Source organism: Vicia villosa, linkage group LG3, assembly GCF_029867415.1.
Source record: "Vicia villosa cultivar HV-30 ecotype Madison, WI linkage group LG3, Vvil1.0, whole genome shotgun sequence".
Taxonomy (NCBI): Eukaryota; Viridiplantae; Streptophyta; class Magnoliopsida; order Fabales; family Fabaceae; genus Vicia; species Vicia villosa.
Genome location: NC_081182.1, coordinates 27986071 through 28008777, shown reverse-complemented (window position 1 = coordinate 28008777; position 22707 = coordinate 27986071). Strand labels below are relative to the sequence as shown.

The 22707-nt window shown below is 35.2% G+C and overlaps 3 protein-coding genes across 5 annotated transcripts; all 3 read left to right on the top strand.

Moving 5' to 3' along the window:
• The first annotated feature begins 3890 nt into the window (after positions 1-3890).
• On the top strand, positions 3891-8136 carry LOC131660793 (F-box/kelch-repeat protein At3g06240-like). Of its 3 annotated transcripts, none has more exons than XM_058930116.1 (3): positions 3891-5862; positions 6061-6151; positions 7657-8136. In XM_058930116.1, exons 1-2 carry the CDS (start codon positions 3987-3989, stop codon positions 6126-6128), a joined length of 1944 nt encoding a protein of 647 aa, XP_058786099.1. In that variant the 5' UTR covers positions 3891-3986; the 3' UTR covers positions 6129-6151; positions 7657-8136. The 3 variants fall into 3 exon arrangements, 2 of the variants coding, with proteins under 2 accessions (XP_058786099.1, XP_058786100.1); XR_009301024.1 differs by having other exon boundaries at positions 3892-5862; positions 6071-6151; XM_058930117.1 differs by lacking the exon at positions 6061-6151 and having other exon boundaries at positions 3894-5862.
• A 7060-nt stretch (positions 8137-15196) lies between these two features.
• On the top strand, positions 15197-18246 carry LOC131660795 (F-box/kelch-repeat protein At3g06240-like). Its single transcript, XM_058930118.1, has 2 exons — positions 15197-16244; positions 16955-18246. The coding sequence occupies exons 1-2, from the start codon at positions 15197-15199 to the stop codon at positions 17101-17103; spliced, it is 1197 nt and encodes a 398-aa protein (XP_058786101.1). The 3' UTR covers positions 17104-18246.
• Positions 18247-20882: 2636 nt separating this feature from the next.
• LOC131657766 (secreted RxLR effector protein 161-like) lies at positions 20883-21371 on the top strand. The gene is made up of 2 exons (XM_058927127.1): positions 20883-21077; positions 21150-21371. Exons 1-2 carry the CDS (start codon positions 20883-20885, stop codon positions 21369-21371), a joined length of 417 nt encoding a protein of 138 aa, XP_058783110.1.
• The last annotated feature ends 1336 nt before the right edge of the window (positions 21372-22707 follow it).

The window sequence follows — 22707 nt, the reverse complement described above, 5'->3', positions numbered from 1 at the left end:
CAAGAGTCACCTTGGTTTTAACAGAAAGTAGCACAAAACCTTTGTTGTTGTTTTTTTTTTTCTCTTTAACTCAGTCTAGATGTTCCACAATGCATGCATTTTTGTAAATTATTTTCATCTTCTACAAAATACAACATACATTTATTTGGACACATATCTACCTTGTTATTAATATGGAAAATATTAATAGCAAATATGGAATAGGACCAATTTAATCTAATCTGATTAAATTGGTTTTTGGTTTTCAAGAAAATATGTTAAAGAATAAAATGAAGAGTATTTCTTACAAATTTATTTTTTGAGTGATAAACTTGAGTTGTCTATAGCCTTAAAGTACTACAAAATGATATTAATCGACTTTTATGTTGTAATATAATATTATAAATATAATATGAGTCATGTTAACGAGTGCTCCAAGAACACTGGTTAAGGATTTCAAATATAGAAAATACTCTTTAAATAAATCAATTATTTAAACTTGCAATACTTTTTATTTTTTCCAGGTTTAGCTTAGCGTCTGAGTCTAAGTATTAAATATAAATGTTCATATGATTTTATAAAATTAAAACAATATCTTCTTCCATCTTAAATTTACTAATTAATGTCAATTTAATCCTTTATTTGTTCATTTCAAACATATAGCCCTTTAATGTTTTTTAATAAAAGGTTTTGAAAAAAAAATGTGTATCTCGTCAAATTATATATATATTTTTAAAACATTTGTTAAGATTAACAATTATGAGTTGAAAATTTTGAGAAATACAACGTGGAAAAGTCTTACGTGGAGATTTGAGTATTTATAAGTGAGATAAGACATGCACATCACCTTAAGATTTTGAATGTATTGCCTGCTGAAGCCCTTCTTAACTCAGCACCATAAGACCACAACATACTAAATTATTTACTTGAATCCCCCTCAACTATTTGTCTTGCAATTTGTCTTGCCCTAAATGCTCTGCACCCTGGGATTTCAGTGGAATACCTTGTTATAATATCAGCAACTACCTCATTCAGTTTCATCTTAGTATTGTTCTTCAAACCATCTACAATAACCTTAGCAACCTATTATGCCTTATCACTTTTGTTAAAAAAAATTCTCCCATACTTATGTTTTGCAAATAGTGTCTTTATCCTAAAAGTTGTGGATGTTAGTACCCTACTACACAATACTGTATAATTGCACTTCTTCTTGTCCTTGCAAACCACCCTGCATCTATTAGAATCATTCTTCTCAAACTTCACATCCATTCCATTTAGCACATTATGCTCAAGTATGACATCATTAAACTGTCTCAAGGAACGAAACTCCATTCCTACTTTGAAGACATAATCCTTGCTCAGTTTATCTTCCTCATTGAACCTTATAACACATGGCCTTTCATCAGAACTATTATCCTCAGCCCCACTATCCAACTCGTCTGTTGTTAAGTGCCAAATTGTAGTTATTTTGTGTATGTAAATAGTGGCACTTATCAATGCTTTTTGTTAATACCGTTTGAATAATTCCCCGTTTTTGTGTAAATACGTATACTTTGTGAATAGATGTATTTTCATATACTTTTATACCGTTTGATAGTTTTGTTGTATTTTTGTAGGTATTCTTGCGTTTTCGGAGCCTTGAGGAATAAAGTGTCGAAGACACGGCTGCGAGAGCAAAGAGAAAATAATTCTGCTGTTCTGGTGCAGGGCGCTTCGCGCGCTGTAGGGCGCGTCGCGCCCTCTTTGAGTTTGAAGAACATAGTCTGGCAGAAGTTAGGGCGCGTCGCGCCGGATTAGGGCGCGTCGCGCGCTAGGGCGGTTTGGTAAATTTATAAAGGGCGCGTCGCACCGAAGTAGGGCGCGTCGCGCCCACTGCGAAACTCAGTTTTGTATAAATAGTTAATAACAGATTTTTTAGGTTTTTTATCACCTCTTCTTGACAAGTTGAGCTCTGATCCTTTTTTGGTAGTTTAGAGGCTTAGGAAACACCATTGGGTGCGACGTCATGTGGATTGATCATGGATCTGACTCGATTTCATTGTACCGGTGAGATCTTTCCGGTTCATCTTCTCTCTTCCCTTTGTTTCATTCCAATGGTGGGTGTTGTATGTATGTTTCTACTCTTATTGTATGTATATTTGTGGATCTTGGGATCGTTTATATATTCGCTTTACAAATCATCATTGTTGTTGTTCTTGATCTTTTTGCTTAAATGCTCTGGATTTGTGTTGTTGCAGACATGGACACCATAGATCTTGATTAGGAATGATAACTGTTAGTTTCTGGGTTGCAGACATGGATTCAGGACTAACAATCGTAGTGGGTATCGAGTCTAATGCCTCCGTGTTGTTTGTGTCGGTGGAGAAATCGCTGATGTGAATAGTACGGTTGAGCTTTCGTCGGTGTTGCAGACATGGGCACCGATGTGGCATCTCGAGTGATGCCCGGTGATGTTGATGCGTATTGTGAGTGTCGAGCGATAGATCTTCAGATTTAAGTATTCGACGGGTAGAACGAAATGCAATTCCATAACTATTTCTCTTAGACTATTGAGATTGTTTATCTGCTTTTATTTACTTTTCCAGCATTTACCTTTCCGCACCCAAATCATGAAACTTAGAACGCGAGATAGTCGAACGGCAGTTCTTCTCACCAATCTCTGTGGACACGATAAATTCCCGGATAAATATTTCCAAAACTTTTGTTGCTTGCCGCTTTACCGCCACAACATCTGTCATGTATTCATCTTCAATGACATGTTGCTTCCCCATTTCTTCTGTGACACACATTTTATTAACTGGTTGACTTGATGCACCAGGATTTGCTTGATTTATATGCTCAGCAGCATTTTCATTCACCATATCATCCATTTCTTCAGCAAAACCCTTCACTATTTCCTCCTCACTATCATCAAAATGCACACCCCTTATTGACTCATCACTTGATTCATCCTCACAATTATTCTCCTCACAATTATTCTCATCATCTGCTTTGCCCTTCCCCTTCTCCCTAATCCTATCCATAAAGGTACTACCACCTGACTCAGGTTTTGGTTCACAAAATATCCCAGCATCACATTTATTTGCAACAACAAACATCACTAACTCAACAGCATCTGAGTCATCCCTAAATGGCAATACGTCTTCTTCAAAACTACCATTTTCAGGTTTCCACCACATATTAACAGTTTTTTCATAAAAGCCAGGTTCAATGGTTTTCACTAAGTCACGTGCTTCATAAAACGACCAGTAATCTATGTCTTGGTTGTTAAACCCAATTATATTCCCACCTTCGTATCTAATCTCTGGGTCTTTCACAAAACAACCTTTTATATAAAACATTACTTTAAAGGTAATCATTTCCTGACCAATACATAATAGGGTACATTTTTAGGTTGACTTCAGATAAAGTATAAACTAAGGAGAAGTGATTATAATACGAAACCCTAACAATTCTAAATTGGGAGAAGCTGGGACCACCAATGGAAGAAGAAACAACCACGCGCAGCTAGGGTTAGAGGTTGGGGAAGAACGAGAGTGTGGCTTTTGGTTACTGAAGTTGTGTATTTGATACACTTAAGTTAAACTTAATCTCCTTTTTCGTGTGACATTTTTAATTTTTCTGTTTTTCATGTCAACAATGCCACGTCACCCTCCGTTAGTGAAAACTAACGGGAGGGACAATATTTTTTGACGTCTAATTTTGCAGGGACCATTTTTCTAAAAAATTTTTTACAAAGACTAAAAGTGCAGGGTCCCTTATTTATAAGAACTAAAACCATATTTAATCCTTAATTTTAATTACGACAATTTTGTCTATTTAGTGGTGGTGGGAGACACACCTGAATGAAATGGAGTGGAAAGAGAAATCAATAATGGGCCCGGTAGGAAAAAGAAATAAATGGGGTTTGGAGCCCCAATTGAAAGCTAGAGAAAATAAAGCAAAAGCGGTTATGATGATAAACCAAGCTCAATAAGCAGAAGTGGTCATCATCATTGAACACGATAATGTATTCCGTCGCCGTCCCCCACGGTGTTACGGTGCATAAGGGAAACAAGACCTCCGAATCAAAGATAGAATATGAAGAACTGGTATCGATCGGTTCGTTCTTGAAATCAATGAGGTTGGCAGATGAAAAGGAAGAAGAAGAATACGGGAGCAGGAGCTATACTCCCCTATCGCTCTTCTACACCAAAGGTAAATCTCGCAAAAATTATCTTCCACTATCTTTCTTCACCACCATTGTCCCCATGGATATGGATAATTCTCCAGTATTGTTCGGATCTTACGAGGAAGCATTGATGTCCGATGGAAGCAAGTCCTCCGTATCTGAATCAAAGATGGGTCCGATGGAGAAGGGAAACAAATCTGAATCAAAGATGTTTCTGACGGAGAATGGAAACAAGTCCGAATCAAAGATGGATCCGATGGAGAATGGAAACAAGTCCGAATCAAAGATGAGTCTGACGGATAAGGGAAACAAGTTCGAATCAAAGATGGGTCCGATGGAGAAGGGAAACAAGTCCTCCCAATCAAAGATGTTTCTGACGGAGAAGGGTAACAAGTCCGAATCAAAGATGAGTCCGATGGAGAAGGGAAACAAGTCCGAATCAAAGATGAGTCTGATGGATAAAGGAAAGTCCTCCCAATCAAAGGTTAGCAGAAACAACTCTGATCCGATGGATCAGGGAGAGTCCTCCCAATCAAAGTTTATCAGAAACTCTATTCCCGACAAACTTGCTTTATCTATTCTTTCAAAATTGCCCATAAAATCATTGAAGCGCTTTGGATGCATACGCAAATCATGGTCCATTTTATTTGAAAACTCTGATTTCATGACCATGTACACCAATAGTTTCATATCTCATCACGTTTCTGATGACGATTATCATACATTTATTCTCTCAAATCATCATGCCACTGCTTACCATCTCACATCTGATTATCTTTACAACTCTGAATTCCATTTACTCAACAACACAGTCAAATTCAATTTGCCGCCTCCATTTCAACAGTCTGGCTGTCATAGGAGGATTCTCAACTCCGCGAGTGTTAAAGGCATTTTTTGTCTTCACCAAGAATATCCCATTAATCTCCAATATGTATTGTGGAATCCTGCTACCCAGGAATTCCTGGTCATTCCTCGTAGCCCCGCTGATCTTTTACAAGACTCTCAAAACAACCTCCATCTCAGCCACGCTTTTAATGGGTTTGGTTATGACCAACTTAGAGATGACTTTAAGGTTATTCAGTATATAACATTTGATTGTGAATGCGAGAGCTATCGTCCTCCGATAATAGAAAGTTATTTCGAGATATATAGTTTAAAAAGTAATTCATGGAGAACCATCGACATGAACAAAGATCCCCCGTCTTCTATTTGGTGTCGTTGTGGATTGTTTGATACTCGCGAAGTTTATTTGGATGGAGCATGTCATTGGGTGATTTCCGACGGAGAGGACCTTGCTGAAAAATCTCTCTTGTCATTTGACCTCAGTGATGAGGTGTTCCTTACAACACCCATTGGGGTTCAACCTCCTTTGCCATACAGTTATGATGAACGCTTGGCGGTGTTAAATGGATCAATTGCTTTAATATCAAATTATCACGATGATATTATTTTTCACATATATATTCTGGGTGAACTTGGTGTGGGTGAATCATGGATCAAACTATATATTTATGGTCCCTTTTCTTCCATTACATGGCCCCCCGTTGGATTTGGGAAGTCGGGATATATTTTCTTTCCAAAAAATGATTATGAACTGGCCTATGTTGATTTGAGCACCCAAAAAATTGAGGAGGTTGGTATTACTGGTGCAGAGTCTAGTTATTTTCAAGTCGGTCTTTACAAGGAAAGCCTTCTCTCGATTGGAGGATCAAGTAAATAGTTTTTTTTTCTTCTCTTGATAGACTTTTGTGATTTGGAAACTGATTGTGTTTTCTTTAATGAATGTGCTCCAATTTTACAATTATATATATCCCTTTTTGAGTTTCATTATATTCTGCTTGAAATATATATGCCACTATGTATAATACTGCTCTTTTGATTTTTTTTTGTGTGCACATGATCCAACTCAGTTATGTATAGGTTTCATGCCTTAGTACTTGGGATGCTGATTTTAGCTGGTTTGATGGTTTACCCATAACCTTATTTGGCATTGAAAAACCGGTGAGTTTTAATTTGGGTTTTTAAAGATTGATCCAATTAGTCCAAAATTCTGACCCAACCAAACCCAAACCCACCTGTTTGTGGTGTATTTCAATTTTCAACCAGAGATTTGTGATTTTCTATTATCTTTCAATCTCAGTTGATTCACAACCATGTTCTACCTTCCCTTTGAAGGAATGACATAATCGCTAATCATGATTTGCAAATGCAAAGCTTTATGAAAAATTATCTAAATTATGAATTTTGACTAGATTGTGATTTCCACCATAAATGAATGGAATGAGAATGGAATAATGTACATGTTTAACAACAACTTGTTGCTATAGTTTGAGTTATTATGAAAGAAACTGCATATAAATGTACTGAAGATTATGCCGGTAAATTTCCTCAGTAAGAGTTCCATCATCTTATTCTACATGATAGGATTTATATGCATACACGTAGTGGACTATTTGGTCTGTTTGTAATGATAAGCTTTTCATTCTATCGTCATAAATGTGAAAGAGTTAGTATCTTTTTGGACTTTTTGAACTCTCTATCCTTCACGGATTGGCTTCAGAAGCCTATCATGAGAACCGTATCATGTGTCTAGTCAATAGTAGATTGAGATTCCTGGCCTGGCCTCTGATACTCATTCCTTCAGACTCTAGTCTGCTTTTGGTGGCTCTGATGTCTGAGCTCTAGTTTGGTCCTGTTTGAGTGGCGTGACTTGGTGTGGAGCTTGCTATATTTCTCCCATTTTTGTTTGTTGTGGTTTTATTTCGGATCTGTTTTGTTCTGTTTATTTGTCTGTTTCCTGTTTTGTTGCTGGCTTGGCACTCCTTGTGCCATTGACTCATTGTATTTGTATTTGTGAGCTTTCGTCTTATTTAATTGTATATATTATTTGACCATTCAAAAAAATAAAACAATAAATTCATAATCATGGAGTTATGTTCTGTATGCTATTTGACTTAAGGACTTGTTTAGGTTGACTTATATCTATTAGTATAAACACTTGTGAAGCTGTTTGGGAATGACATAAGCTGTTTTCAATTATTTTTATAAGCTCTCCATGATAGCTTCTGAAAACAACTTATTAGCTTATATGAAACTAGGTTGATTTCATTCTATTTTTAATAACTTATAATAGATAAGTACTAATATGATGAGGTCTTATGCTATAAGTGCTTAATTAAGTTGTATATCCAAACAAGGTCTTGTTTTGTGTTTGCTATGTAGCACCGTCACCTCTCTGAAACAAGGCGTGTCTCTGTCAGTGTCGGACACCTGCACCGACACTTGTGATTACATTTAATTTATTCATTTTTTTTTCAAATTAGTATTAGTGTCGAGGTCGTGTTCGGGGTGTCCGTGCTTCATAGTGTGTTTGTAACTCATCATTTGCTGTTACTGAGTTTGAGTTTGAGTGGAGAGTCATGAAAGATGCTTGTTGTGACGTCTGTTATGTTGACTTTTCTTCAATAGTATGATCACTAAGTTTTGTGGATTCTTGAAACCTGTAGAGGCTCAAGGAATCTCTTGCTGATTATTTTGCTGCTACACCTATTGTGTCTAAAGATGGAGCTGTTATACTTGGATCCAAACGGAGCACTGTATTTGAAGTCGATGCTAAAACTGGAAAGCTGCTTAGAAGTTATGGTGCTGCTGATTTTCATACTGTTGTCGGTGCAAACAATAATGAGCTTGCTGATCCAACAAAGCTCAATTTACCGGAGTTCTTGCTTCAGATGGTTAGGACCGATTTTTTTTTACAATCTGTGGGTCCTGGTTCAGGAATAGTGTTGTGGACTATGTCAGTAGCTGAATTTGAGGTCGTGCTATTTTGTAAATATAATGAAAATCCTACCTTTGAGGGATCACTTGATGCAGAAGGTGAGTATGCTTCTGTTGTTGACAGTGGCTTGGATTTTTTTATGCCGTATACTTGTCCTGACAGTAAACTCAGAGAAGTCTATCGCCAGCGAAAGAATTTTCTGTTTGAACCTGCTAACTTTGAAAGATTATCTGATATGTTGTACCACATCAAAGTTTTAAGAAATAACTTGTTTGTGTCATGTGTAAGTGAAAAATAAAACAAAGTTAGTATGTGTTATATTTTCCAACCATATATCACAACTTAAACCATTTTTGTGCATGTTTGGAAATAAATCTACCCACTGCCACCTCACACTTCAATGTGTCTTTCAATAGCATTTTAAGGTGAAATTTAAAAGTTACAAATTGTAGCTTCTAATGGACTAGCGTTTATAAAGCATCCACCCTGCAAACAAACATAGGCAGGCAATGTCAAATATTTCTGAGCATTGAGATGGCCATTTGATTTAAACTTGTCATCGAGTAGAGTATAAGACATTTTTATATATGTTTTTTTTCCTTCCAACATGCATACATTCCAAATTATGATGCAACATATCAGACTCCCAATATGAAAGCTCAAATAATACGTTTCTTTTGTCCCAATGTTTAATTTCTTGTCTAGTTCCCCCATCAAACATTGGTCCTATTCCATATTTGTTATTAATATTTTCCACTTGTTTTAAAATGTCAGATCCCGAGAAATTTAATGATGGATTCATTTCCTCTAAACATATGATTCATAGTTTAAAAACAGGGATTGGATTCAGTGACTTTACTGTTTGATAACTTTGTGACTTTAGACAAATTAAAAGATGGATGATTGATTAAAATATATTATTTATTGAGAGACAAATATTGATTTAGAGAGAGATAGACACAAAGTTACCAAAGTCATACAAAAACACTTTTTTACTATTGCCTTTATGTTGAATTAATTTTTTTTCCAAATAATATAGTAAGTACTCATGTTAACAAAATGATTAAAATCATCACTTGCAAGTCCAAAGCAAACATTTGTGTTTGTGAAGAAAATTCAAAATGTATCCATTTAAATTTCTTCCACACCTCACCATCCTTAGGATGCCTAATTTACTCGTTTATATCATTCACCAAAGCATTCCACCACATATCTCAAGAGTCTTTGTAACAAATGAATAACCTTTATGACCTTGGTTTCAATTGGAAGTAGCGCAAAACCTGCAGACCAGCACCCGAATTCGAGTCAACGGGTGAAAATTCGAGTTGATTGGATTTGGGTTCAGGTGTCATCCGATATTTCGTATGAGTTTGGGTAGTGTGAAACCCGCATCTGAAACCTAAAATCACACCCGCTTATATATATATTTTTTGTGGAAAGTTGTAGGAAAATTGTATTTTTTGTATTTTGTCGTGGGTTCGGGTTTGGGTGAAAAAATCCGAACTCAACTGGTGTGGGTGTGAGTGTTATTTTGCCACCCGAACATCATTTGGATTTGGATTCGGATGCCGATTTCAAGTGCGGGTTTTGGTAGTGTGGAACTTGCACCCGACTTGACTTGTTGCCATACGTTGTCATCCCCAATTGTTTTTAGACTTAATCTAGATGTTCCACAAATGCATGTATTTAAAAAAAAAAAATTATTTTCACCGTCTACGAAATACAACATACATTTATTTGGACACACATCTATCTTGTTATAACTAAGGTTAAGTTTATTAATGATTTTCTTAGCATCGTATAAAGAAATGTGTTGACTTGGCTAATTCAATTGTGTTTATTAACAAATTAAGTATCATTTTCATTTCTTTGTAATATATGCAATTATAAAATCACTGTGTCTCAGAAATCTAACATTTGCAATATCAGTTATATAATTGTTTCAATCATCCTAATCGGTTCACCACCAATACCTAAAGAATAATACCTACCTAGTTCTTTGCTTAATAGCAAATTTGAATCCACTTTAAAATGTAAAGCACATAAGCCTAGTCACTGTTAGAAAAATCAATTGAAGTCAAATGAATCGAGGCTAGAATCGTGAACGAAATCACTTTCCTATAAGTATTTCAAGCACTCAGAATATGTCTTAGAGTTGGAACGTAGGAGTACCTAGGATAATTCAGCCTTTTATCGAGTTTGCGTAAGACCGGCGAAAACTCGAATGTAACGAATAGTGTCTGAAATTTTAGTGAATATGATATGCTTATCAGATGCACATATTTTGTTATTAATTTCTTAAACAAGAATGAGGTTTTTATAGGCCACTTTAGTATTGGTTCATAAGTAGCGACCCTTGGCGAAACAATTCCTTTTTCCAAAAGTTACAATGTTTAGCCTTCTGCAACATTTACCAAGAGTTGCATGCTTTCATTTCGCCACTCTTCATGAAGTGTTGCCTATTTCTCATTCAAACTACAAACAACCTATTGCAACACTCCACGAAGTTTTGCCTATTTTCATATTCAAAATACAAACTTCACATAGATATTTTTTTTGTCATTTTAGAACACACCCATGGTGATTAAATATTATTAATCATTAATAATTTTCAACAATCCCCCACTTGTTCTAATAATGACAAGATCAATTCTAGAATAAAGGGAAACAAAGAATGTTAATACAATTAAGTATCTTTATATTTTAAACTTAATCTTAGTAAGGATAACGCAAAGTTTAATCAGAATATTAGGCAGAAATACTTTTAAACCATTAATCCAGATGATTATACCGGCGTTATGTTACACACATTCTTTAAGGGTTCTTCGCCTACATTTCTCGTCTAACACTTATTTAGGGCCATATGCTATCCTGTTTCGAATATTTTTCATGAGAGAAACTCCAACTCTCACTTTGAGACGACACCATCTCGAAATTCACATAGGTGAAGTTCATATTGTGTCCTTTTCCATGAGACATGTACCCTTAGTACTGAACTTTATTAAGAGTTTAAAAGAAAACTCAACCCTCATTTTTAAGGTCGACATTAATCCGAAATGTTTGACAATTATCCAAATCAACGACTTGTTTCTACCCATTGAAAATCTTGAGGTTAGTGTTCTGTTAACGTAAGATTGGGTTGCTCCTGATGTCGGAACTCTTACTCAAGGAGTTTCAATCCCATACCTCTCGAGGTTGTTTTTACTAAGTCTCCGGCCAGTGGCTTAGTAAATGAATTTCCCAAATTATAGATCGATTATATATATATATATATATATATATATGTGTGTGTGTGTGTGGATAAAATGATTACATCTTTAATTAATTTTCTCGTGAAAGAATGTCTAAGGCCCAAATGCCTAAACTTTCTATAATACACTTTGCTTAAATCTATAAATAGTTTGACTATTGCAATGTATCAACACTTTTGAAACATTGTTTTTTTGTTTATGGAACTTCCAATAGAAGATCCTTCAACAATTCATCTTCTTGACCAACATAAACGAGCGCCACAAACTCTAATTCCATGGTTGAAAGATTAATACATATTTGTTTCTTGCTCTTCCAAGAAATTGCACTTTCATCTAGTGTAATTATCCACTCATTTGTAAATTTATGATCTCCAACACTCGATATTCAACCCACATTGGTATATCCTTCGAATATGGTCCCTACCATAATGGAGGTCAAGATTTTGGTTTTTTTTAATTTTATTTTTAAAGATAATCGAAAATCCTTGTGATGACCTTCCAATGCTCACCATTTGGATTTCTAGTAAATTTACTCATTTACTAAGTGCAAATGCTATGTCAGGTCTAGTACATTACATTAGAAAACCAATTTCATTTGCGTATTCTAATATAACCACAACTCTTCCATCATCAATTTGACACTAAGATCAAATTGAATATTCAGTTTCTTGAAACGTGGCAGTTTGAACTTATCTAGAACTTTCTCAACAAAGTGTGTTTGACTAAGTTCATAACCCTCACTATTTCATATTTACTTTGATCCCCAGTAGAGTGTCAACTATTCCAAGATATTTCATTTTGAATGCGGAAGTTTTTCAATATAATGTGTTTGACTATGGTTTTAACCCCCACTCTTTTGTTATACTTTGATCGAAAAAGGGTGTCCATTATTTCAAGATCTTTACATCTTGAATGTGGAATCTAGAAACCTCTTTGTTTCTAATATTTCATTCTTCTCGTTGATAATGATCAACATATAATACACATAGAGACAAAGAGATATCACAATATTCTCATACAACTTTCTGTGCAAACACTTGTCACAAGAACTAAATGAAAAGAGGTTTTAGATGATCATGTATGATGATGCAAGAAGTTTTTAGATGAAGTGACAGATGACAGTATGAACAATTTAAATTAGTATAGTATAAAATGCAATGAATACCTTAGTCATGTTCATTTTCTCAAGTCTTCATTTGAACTTATATGCTAAACTTCTTGATTAACTTCATCGTTGATGTGCATGAAACTTTTGATCCCTTTCTTATTTGAGAACCTTTGTGTTAATGCCTTGATTTGTGTGATTGGCATTTATGTTTGGCTAAAATATAGTAGCAGCAATATGTAATAGGTTGTATAGAACTTGCAAAAATAAATATGTACGAAACAGGTACAACAATGATTAATGGTCCTGAGTGTTGACTACCTAAAATGTTATATTGAAAGGGTATTGTCTGAAGAATCAAGGGAGACATATTGCTTTGAAGAATATGCATATGTTTGTGCAAAGTCATAAGTAATTCTTGTTGAGGGGATCTCCTCTGTAGGTACAAACTATATCTCAAAATCAGAATAGCTTATTGAGATGTGGCTCTTATCATCCCATGATTATGTGGATTGTTTGGCTGTAAAGGTGGTGTTTACTGTGCTTCATATGTTCCCCCTAAGTGTTATGGATCAGATATTATGGATGTTACCCCAAAACCATAATGGATGATGTCATAGCAGATGTTGAAACATCATCTTAATTTCTTCAATCATGGAATGTATGTGTTGTTGCCTGGAAGTAAGTGTAAGTGGGAAGAAGTAATCAATCAGGATAATCTAGTGTGAGTAGATAGTTCTAACTGACCATCTGGTAGGTAATTTGACGCGAGACTTAGTACTTATTTGAAAATAACAATCCAAACAAATTGAGACTTGGTTGTTTGTCCCAACACGCATTGGTAAGTCGGGAGAGGGCTAGACAAACGATATCACATGTCAAATCTACCTCGTTTGGTGGATCCTCTCCCACTTTCCTCACATAACCAACTTTGAATGTGTGGAGAACTATATTGAGGATTAACCACATGCTTGCCTACATAACCTGCTCCGAGGGAATAACAAGAATGGGCCCTTTCGAGTGTATCTTGATTGTCATGCAGCAGATGACATTGATTTATGCCCGTACGATGATCATCGGGAGACGCGTCTGTTCAACCTTATACTCTAGATGGCTAGCTTGTAGGACGGGTCTGGTGTATAGATATATGCTTGAGTGAGTGATGCGCTAGTTTAGGTATTTGCATCTTATTCAGAGACACCCCTTGATGTCTGCTTTGAACATAATGGTCTGTAGAGATCTTGGTGCCATCCTTCCAGATTTCGAGAGTTGTCTGGTACAAGAGGGCTATCAAAGGGTGTTAGCTACACGTTAGTGTTCTTATGTAGACGAGTACATCATATGGTTCTATAGGGTGTGACGTCCATCATGCGCTTCTGGAGATCCACTCTGGTCATCTCATTAGGAGATACTTGAGAATGAGTATGTTAGGGATGATCACGCCATTGATGTGTGTCGGTCTGTTGAACTATTGTAGATCTTGCGACATCGATTATAGAGTTTGGCCAGTTTAAGAGAAGAGGCAGTGGTACAGTGAACAACGCACATGCCATTGTTGTCGAGGCATGGAATGCCTTGCATTACAGGAGACAAAGGAGAAACCAGAGTTAGACACACACAATAATTTATGTGATTTATTTGTATTTGTATTATTTCATGTACTTTATGAACAGTTTATGTATGGTTGCTATTTTTAACTTAATTAACTAATGTATGTATATTAATGCTTTAGTCAGATTATTATGCTAATAATTAGTTTTAATTAATATCCAAACGCACCTAAGGACAATTTTGTCCATTTAATGGTGGGAGACACACCCAATGGGTGGAAACGTAGGAAAATTCTTAGGTAGACACAGACTTAAGAAATTCTTTTACAAAATTTTAATTAATTAAAAAATAAATATAAATTTGTCTCTCTCCTTCATAATCACAACCACCCCATGAATTTAATTAAAAAAGAAAATAAAATTTAACTAAATTAAATTTTTGTTCTCTTCATATTGATTATTCCTAAAGAAAATATCTCAATCCACCATTAATACTCTTAGCCACTTGGTGAAATTTCATTTATGCCTCTTATTTCCGGAGATTTATATTATGAAGCACGTTTTGACCAATTTTAAAGTTTTTTTTCGTAAATACATCTACAGAAATAATTTAAAATGCTAAACGTTGAAATTTTTTCATAATATTTCAGTTAAAAAAAAAGTTTCATAGATACACCTATCAAATAAGTAAAAAAAACTTTATAATAATTAAATTAAGAGAAGGTTTACATGAAAAAATTTATGAAAAGATATTCAAATAGATAGATAATGGGCCTGATAGGAAAAAGAAATAAATGGGGCTTTGGAGAGAAAATAAAGCAAAAGCCGTTATTGTGATGATAAACCAAGCGAAATAAGCAGAAATGGTCACCATCATTCAACACGATGATGTATTCCGTCGCCGTCCCCCACGGTGTTACGATGTATAAGGGAAACAAGACCTCCGAATCAAATATAGAATATGAAGAACTGGTATCGTTTGGTTCGTTCTTGAAATCAATGAGGTTGGCAGATGAAAAGGAAGAAGAAGAATACGTGAGCAGGAGCTATACTCCCCTATCGCTCTTCTACACCAAAGGTAAATCTCTCAAAAATTATATTCCACTATCTTTCTTCACCACCATCGTCCCCATGGATACGGATAATTCTCCAGTATTGCTGTCCGATGGAAGCAAGTCCTCTGGATCCAAAGATGGATCCGATGGATAAGGTAAGGGAGAGTCCTCCCAATCAAAGTTTAGTAGAAACTCTATTCCCGACAAACTTGCTTTATCTATTCTTTCAAAATTGCCCATAAAATCATTGAAGCGCTTTGGATGCGTACGCAAATCATGGTCCATTTTATTTGAAAACTCTGATTTCATGACCATGTACACCAATAGTTTCATATCTCATCACGTTTCTGATGACGATTATCATACATTTATTCTCTCAAATCATCATGCTGCTGCTTACCATCTCACATCTGATTATCTTTACAACTCTGAATTCCATTTACTCAACAACACCGTCAAATTCAATTTGCCGCCTCCATTTCAACAGTCTGGCTGTCATAGAAGGATTCTCAACTCCGCAAGTGTTAACGGCATTTTTTGTCTTCACCAAGAATATCCAGTTAATCTCAAATATGTATTGTGGAATCCTGCTACCCAGGAATTCCTGGTCATTCCTCGTAGCCCCGCCGATCTTTTACGACACTCTCAAAATAACCTCTATCTCAGCCACGCTTTTAATGGGTTTGGTTATGACCAACTTAGAGATGACTTTAAGGTTATTCAGTATATAACATTTGATTGTGAATGCGAGAGCTATCGTCCTCCGATAATAGAAAGTTATTTCGAGATATATAGTTTAAAAAGTAATTCATGGAGAACCATCGACATGAACAAAGATCCGTCGTCTTCTATTTGGTGTCGTTGTGGATTGTTTGATACTCGCGAAGTTTATTTGGATGGAGCATGTCATTGGGTGATTTCCGATGGAGAGGACCTTGCTGAAAAATCTCTCTTGTCATTTGACCTCAGTGATGAGGTGTTCCTTACAACACCCATCGGGGTTCAACCTCCTTTGCCATACAGTTATGAAGAATGCTTGGCGGTGTTAAATGGATCAATTGCTTTAATATCAAATTATCACGATGATATTATTTTTCACATATATATTTTGGGTGAACTTGGTGTGGGTGAATCATGGATCAAACTATATATTTATGGTCCCTTTTCTTCCATTACATGGCCCCCTGTTGGATTTGGGAAGTCGGGATATATTTTCTTTCCAAAAAATGATTATGAACTGGTCTATGTTGATTTGAGCACTCAAAAAGTTGAGGAGGTTGGTATTACTGGTGCAGAGTCTAGTTATTTTCAAGTCGGTCTTTACAAGGAAAGCCTTCTCTCGATTGGAGTATCAAGTAAATAGTTTTTTTTTTCCTTCTTGTTTACTTTTGTGATTTGCAAACTGATTGTGTTTTCTTTAATGAATGTGCTCCAATTTTACAATTATATATCCCTTTTTGAGTTTCATTATATTCTGCTTGAAATATATATGCCACTATGTATAATATTGCTCTTTTGACATTTTTTTTTGCACACGATCCAGCTCAGTTATGTATAGGTTTCATGCCTTAGTACTAGGGATGCTGATTTTAACTGGTTTGATGGTTTACCCATAACCTTATTTGGTATTGAAAAACCAGTGAGTTTTAATTTGGGTTTTAGTCTAATATGCTGACCCAACCAACCCAAACCTACCTGTTTGTGGTGTATTTCAACCAGAGATTTGTGATTCTCTATTATCTTTCAATCTCAATTGATACAAAGTACAAACCCTAATCACCAATCACAACCATTTTCTACCTTCACTTTGAAGGAATGACATAATCGCTAATCAAGATTTGCAAATGCAAAACTTTATGAAAAATTATCTAAATTATGAATTTTGACTAGATTGTGATTTCCACCTTATATGAATGGAATAATGTACATGTTTAACAACAACTTGTTGCTATAGTTTGAGTTATTATGTAAGAAACTGCATATAAATGTTCTGAAGATTATGCCGGTAAATTTCCTCGCTAAGAGTTCCATCATCTTATTCTACAATCTGTGGGTCCTGGTTCAGGAATAGTGTTGTGGACTATGTCAGGCTATTTTGTAAACATAATGAAAATCCTACCTTTGAGGGATCACTTGACGCAGAAGGTGAGTATGCTTCTGATGTTGACAGTGGCTTGGATTTTGCTATGCCGTATTGCCGTATACGTGTCCTGACAGTAAACTCAGAGAAGTCTATCGCCAGCGAAAGAATTTTCTGTTTGAACCTGCTAACTTTGAAATATTATCTGATGTTAGTTCTTATTAAAAACATGACATGCTCCCGATGCCAGTTTCGCATCTGATGCTTCCATCACAACCTAAGAGTGAAAAATTCCTCCCCGGTCACAATGGTAATATGATGCTTCCCGGGCCTGTGCCAAATTCTTTGCAGCCAAAAATCAGCTTCTCAGATAGTAATGATAATAATGCAGTTGTGATCTCTCTGCCCCATATGAAGATTGCTGCACCAAGGGAAATTGATCTGAACAGTGTGATTGAATTGTCAATGACATTATTGGTTGTATTATCTGTGGTATTTCTTCTGATATTTTGCCAAAATCGATCTACAAATAAAGCAAAGATCCAAATCAGTGGCTCAGATTTGAAAAGCCCACCTTCTAAGAAAAAGAGAGCTCGTAAGTCAGGAAAAAACAATGTCATTATTGAAAAACAGGGTAATCATCTGTATTCAGTTGAGGAGAATATACAAATATACAAGGAAGCAGAAAATGAAGCACGGTTGCTGTATAATAAAGCTAACGGACGCAGGATCGGTAAACTGAATGTATCTAATAAAGAAATCGCAAAGGGAAGTAATGGTACCATTGTTCTTGAGGGGATATATGAAGGTCGATCAGTTGCTATCAAAAGTCTTGTTCTGGCTCATCATGACGTAGCTCATAAAGAAATCCAAAATCTCATTGCGTCTGACTTTCATCCAAATATTGTTCGATGATACGGCGTGGAATATGATCAATATTTTGTTTACCTTGCTCTAGATCGTTGTGCATGCAACTTGGATGATTTGATTACTATTTATTCAGATATGTCAGAAAATCCAGTGCTAAACAAGGATCGAGCTTTTGAATCTCTCAAGAAGACCCACATAGAGGTACGGGGGGATGATACACTTTGTCTTTGGAAAACAAATGGTTATCCATTACCTCTTTTAGTAAAGCTGATGAGGTTAGTAGAACAACATATTTTAATGAACTATTACAGGACGCAATATATAATTGTCACATTATGTACGTATTTTTTTAAACTTGTAACAGTTCTTTCTCAGACAAGGCAGAAGAAATGTTAATTGTCTTAAAAGCAATTGTACCTCTGGATTTTGTGTGTGTGTATAGTTAGTATTGTATACTTCAAGGGAACACTGCTTAAACTTTTCGGACTAGTGAGATTAGTCATGTATGATGAGTGATACCGTCCCATCAGTAAACAGTGCAACAAAAAAAGATTAACATACTGTTGTGATAAGGAGTTTATTAGGATTTAACATAAGGAGTTAGTTAGATAGTTAATTATTTACTTGGAGTATTTACATTATTAGAGGACAGCAATGATAGTTAATTATCCTTTCTTAATCTGTCAATAAAATTGTTCACTCTTTTCAAATCTAAATTTCTAACCCATGCCCTAAATGTTTTGATAGTAGAAGTAAAAGCAAGGGTTTTATATGATGGTTCAATTATAGGGTAAGAAATGCTTTTTTGTTAAGATTGATGTTTAGGTGCATTGCTGCGATTAAGGAGAGCTGAGTTTTATAAATAAGAAGGATGTGTTATAAATAGGGGTGGCAGATCTAAGATAGCAGCTTCGGTAAAGAGATAATGAGATACATGGACATGGACAGCATGAATGGAGGTAAAAACATAAATGGTAGTAGCAACAAGATTGAAGGGTAGTGAACAAAAGTGATCTGTTAGTTAGTGTTGGAATTTCCGCCTTAATTGCGGTCCGTCCCTAGTCTCCTTAATTGCGAAATTTGGCTTGCCTTCATTGGATCCCTGACATGTTCATTGTGTTGGATTCGAAGGGGTGGATTTAGTCCCACATTGGTTTGAGATATGACTTGTGTTGAGTTTATAAGTGGGGTGGGTAATCCTCACTCTACAAGTCGGTTTTGTAGGGATGAGTTAGGTCCAACCCATATTCTGAGATGATATCAGAGTCTATCCTAGATCCGCTGTTGGGCTTCCCGCATCGTCCACACTTCAGGCTCATTGAGACCCAAGCGTGAGGGGGTGTGATAGGACCTGTGTGTATGTTTATAAGTGAAGAAAATCCTCATCCAACAAGCCGGTTTTGTAGGGATGAGTTAGACCCACCTCAAATTTTGAGAGTTAGTATATATTTAAGCCTAGTTATTAGAGGTTGACATCTTCATTTATTGATAGAAGATGAATTCTCACTTTGTGTGTTTAATTTACACCTATTTATTTATATTTTGTTGACATATTGACTTTTGCTTTTATATTGCAATATAAGGATGTGGTTTCTGGGCTTGTTCATTTGCACGAACTAGGAATAGTACATCGCGATTTGAAACCCCAAAATGTTTTGATAATCAAAGAAACATTATTATGTTCCAAGCTTTCTATTATGAGTATTAGCAAGCGACTTCTTGAAGATATGTCTTCATTAGGCCATTGTTCTACTGGTGAGTAAAAAAGTTAAGTTTGTGTTTTTTAGTACTCACTGTTGCTAATTAGCAATGTTGTTAAACTCGGACCAATCCTTGGCTTGGTTGTTGTATTTAAGGTCACTGGGTCAATGGCCGAACCAATGAATCACTAGTTAAACTGCATGAACTGATTAATGTTCAATGTATAATTAATATAAATATAAATATACATCTAAATCATTTATATTAGAAATAGATAATTTATTTTCCTCATATGTATGGTTAAATTATAGCTTTGTTTAGTGGTAAAGTTTCCATTTTTGAAGCACTAACTAGTTGAACCAGACACAACTCAATTCGATTCAATCCAGTTCGATTAGCTTGCAATTCAGATGAGGCTGAACCAATCGATGAATTGGCCGGTTTGTGTTGAACTAGTCAATTTAAAACACTCTTTTAATGCACTTGTACCAAAAACATGATAATGTGGGAATAATTTATAAATGGCAATTTCCTATAAATCGGATGCTAATTCCAATTTTTCAATAGCATCTTCCAAAATTTGCTCTGTAAGAACTTCGATCATATCAGCAAATTGGCAACCTTTCCTAAATCTGGTCAAGCAGTTCAGGCGAATTTTCTGGGTTTTAACCGGTTTGCTGAGGACATCACCAGTATGATAGCATTTTTGATCCAATATCGCGACATAATCAGCTTTGGGTCTGATTTATGGCTGAACAGTTAGTGAATCTACCAACACAAGCTAAGAAAATTGGAGTGAAATGGATTTACAAAGCCAAATTGAACGAAGAAGGCAAGGTTGATAAGTACAAAGCAATACTTGTTGCAAAAGGGTATACACAGACAAAAGGGGTAGACTACAATAAAGAATATGCTCCTGTTGCACGATAGGACACAATTCGAATTTTATTAGTTGTGGTAGCATAAAAAGGATGGAATGTGTACCAGCTGGATGTGAAAAGTGCCTTCTTATATGGAGAATTGAAGGAAGAGGTATGTGTGGATCAACCCGAGGGCTTCATTAAACACGGAGAGGAAGAAATGTATATAGGCTGAACAAAGCCTTAATGGCCTAAAGCAGGCGCCAAGAACATGAGTTAGCAGAATTGATAGTTACTTCCAGCGAGAAGGATTTACAAAGAGTAAACATGACCATACTTTATTCATTAAGAGAAGCGAGGAAAAAGTAATCATGGTAAGTATTTATGTTGATGACTTGATGTATAATGGGAATAATGAAGAACTGTGTGCAATATTTAAGCAGTCCATGATGAAAGAATTTGAAATGACGGACCTTTGAAAAATGAGGTTCTTCCTTGGAGTTAAAGTAAGTCAAAATGCGAATGGAATCCACTTATGCCAAAAGAAATATGCAAGAGAAGTTTTGGAAAGATTCAATATATGGAATTGTAACTCTGTCAAAAATCCAATAGTTCCTGGAACTGTATTATCAAGAGAAGGTGGAAAAGATGTCGATTCAATTTTGTATAAGCAATTGGTAGGTAATCTAATGTATCTTACAACTACACGCCTAGATATAATGTACATAGTGTATTTGATTTCACGTTAGATGGCTAATCCTAAGGAGGAACACATGATGATTGCTAAAAGAGAATTGAGGTACTTAAGAGGTACTTTGGACTTTTCCTTATTTTATAGAAGAAGGACTGCCTCGAAGCTTTTGGCATATAATGATAGTGATTATGCAAGAGAAGTTAATGATAGAAAGAGTACTTCAGGGTATGTGTTTCTATTAAGTGAGGCAGCAGGTTGTTGGAGCTCAAAGAAGTGAGCCATCGTTACCTTATCCTCTAATGAAGCTGAATATGTGGCGGCATCCTCATGTGCTTGACACTGTGTTTGGATGATAGGGATTCTTGAACAAATTAGAGATGAAAATTGTGAATGTATTGATATTCTTTGTGACAACAGTTCATCAATCAAGCTTTGTAAGAACCCGGTGATGCATCGGAGGACTAAACCCATTGATGTCAGATATCATTATTTACGGGATCTTTCAAATCAGGGGGTGGTAAAATTGGTTTTTTATGGAACAAAAGTACAAATTACAGACATTATGACAAAGTCGTCGAAATTGGATCAGTTTGTGAAACTTAGGAGGCTACTAGGAGTACAATCACTTGAAAATTAAATTGTATGCTCAATGAGCATTTCAGTTTAAAGGGAGAAATTTGTTGGCAAATTTACTAAGAATTAGTCTTTATTATAAATAGAAATGATAAATTAGCTAAGTTTAATAACATGATAAGTTGAATAAGTTTAATTGGTTATTATAGTTTTATTCTTTATTATTATTTGAGGTTTGTATTGAAACTGAAAGGCTTATATAAAGCCATTATATTTCATTTTTTTAACAACATGAAGTTATCACACTTGATTAATATTACTAAAGTTATTACTACTTCTTCACAATCTAAATCAAACTTTAGTGATCCGCGTGAAATTCTTATTAGAAAATCCGGACGTGAATGTCACAACTATCCATCTTGGATGCAAAGTGTTGAAATGTAAACTTAATAAAAACAATGATAATGAAAGTAGTTGCATGAAGTACAACATCATTCTCTGTGATGGATTGCAAGACCAGAAAAATATTTCAAGGTTGGTTCCTTAATGTAATATTTTCTCTTATAATTTCTTATTAAAAATATTTAATATTAGTTAGGAAAGCATAAATGTAACTTTGTAATGTTAGTTTTAATTGTTGTTGTTGTGGTATCAAATAAAATGTTTAATGTTGTTGTTGTTGAAATTTAATGTTTAGCGATTATATTGATTTTGTTTATTTATTGTTATTGTTGTAGAGATTTAATGTTTAACGATTATATTGATTTTGTTTTTGTTGTTGTTTTTTTTACCGATTTTGTTGTTGTTATTGTTGTTTATTGCTTTTAGGGGTGGGAATAGGTCAGACCGACTAATAGGGGCCTACGGCCTAACCTACACAGGCTAAGGCCAGACCAGACTTTTTTTAAATATAAAAGACCTAAGCTTTTTTATAAGCCTATTTAATTAAAAAGGTTAGGCCACAGACCATATAAAAAACCTTTTAAATCTATCAGACTGACCTATTTAGAAAAATATGAAAACAATTATTTATTATATTT

What these genes read in the sequence shown, in the direction of transcription:
- LOC131660795 (XM_058930118.1), top strand. Translation starts at nt 15,197, where the DNA reads ATGACCATGTACACCAATAGTTTCATATCTCATCACGTTTCTGATGAC. An exon ending in TCTCTCGATTGGAGTATCAA is followed by an intron (nt 16,245 to 16,954) that starts GTAAATAGTTTT and finishes GTCCTGGTTCAG; the next exon opens with GAATAGTGTTGTGGACTATG.
- LOC131660793 (XM_058930116.1), top strand. Translation starts at nt 3,987, where the DNA reads ATGTATTCCGTCGCCGTCCCCCACGGTGTTACGGTGCATAAGGGAAAC. An exon ending in TCTCTCGATTGGAGGATCAA is followed by an intron (nt 5,863 to 6,060) that starts GTAAATAGTTTT and finishes GATCCAACTCAG; the next exon opens with TTATGTATAGGTTTCATGCC.
- LOC131657766 (XM_058927127.1), top strand. Translation starts at nt 20,883, where the DNA reads ATGAGGTTCTTCCTTGGAGTTAAAGTAAGTCAAAATGCGAATGGAATC. An exon ending in CAATTTTGTATAAGCAATTG is followed by an intron (nt 21,078 to 21,149) that starts GTAGGTAATCTA and finishes ATTTCACGTTAG; the next exon opens with ATGGCTAATCCTAAGGAGGA.